The sequence below is a fragment of the Monoraphidium neglectum genome (assembly GCF_000611645.1).
Source record: "Monoraphidium neglectum strain SAG 48.87 unplaced genomic scaffold scaffold00993, whole genome shotgun sequence".
NCBI lineage: Eukaryota > Viridiplantae > Chlorophyta > Chlorophyceae > Sphaeropleales > Selenastraceae > Monoraphidium > Monoraphidium neglectum.
The window spans coordinates 1-551 of record NW_014012635.1 but is presented as its reverse complement, the minus strand read 5'-3'; the positions used below and the strand labels follow the sequence as shown (position 1 = coordinate 551).

Below are 551 nucleotides of genomic sequence, written 5' to 3'. Positions count from 1 at the left end.
CGTTGCGGGAACCTCCAGCGGCGCGCTGCACGGGGGCCTTGGACATGCCGTTGCAGGGCGCCTCAGCAGCAGCGCGTCGTGCGCAGCACGGCGTAGGGCCATGCGGCGGCCGCTGCGCCACAGCAGCTGTTCAGCGTCGCAGCCGCCCGGCTGCTAGCCCCCACCCCCGCTCCAGAGCAGCCGGCCACACCCAGACACCCCTGCAGCACCGCCCACGCAACGCCATCCGCCGCCTCCCCTGAACCCACTCACGCTCAACACCCATCCCTACCCCCCAGGGTTGCCGACTGGTTTGCCCAGCTCAACAACAAGATGGGGGGAGATCTGAAGAAGATCCAGGCGGTGGGCCACTAGGGGGCGGCCCCGCTGCCGCTGACGACCCCCGCGCCGCCGCCGCGCCCGCCTGGGCTGCGCGGGCGACAGCTGGCGCCGCGGCCCCGCGCCCCGCGGGCGTGCTCGGGCTTCCGCGCGGCCAGCGGGGCTATTAGCAGCATTGCGCGACGGGGCACCCGGCATGGCAGGAGCAACCATGTCGAACGCATGCAAGCATG

At 73.0% G+C, this 551-nt stretch overlaps 1 protein-coding gene across 1 annotated transcript in view; it reads left to right on the top strand.

Annotated features, from left to right (window-relative positions):
- The window catches only part of MNEG_6220 (tyrosyl-tRNA synthetase), a gene marked incomplete at both ends in the record, with an annotated part of 1744 nt that extends 1390 nt beyond the window's left edge, over positions 1-354 (top strand). Inside the window, one exon of the mRNA XM_014045304.1 lies at positions 279-354. Within this exon, the coding sequence (XP_013900758.1) occupies positions 279-354 (76 nt within the window). The remainder of the gene's footprint in view (positions 1-278) is intronic.
- Between the last annotated feature and the right edge of the window lie 197 nt (positions 355-551).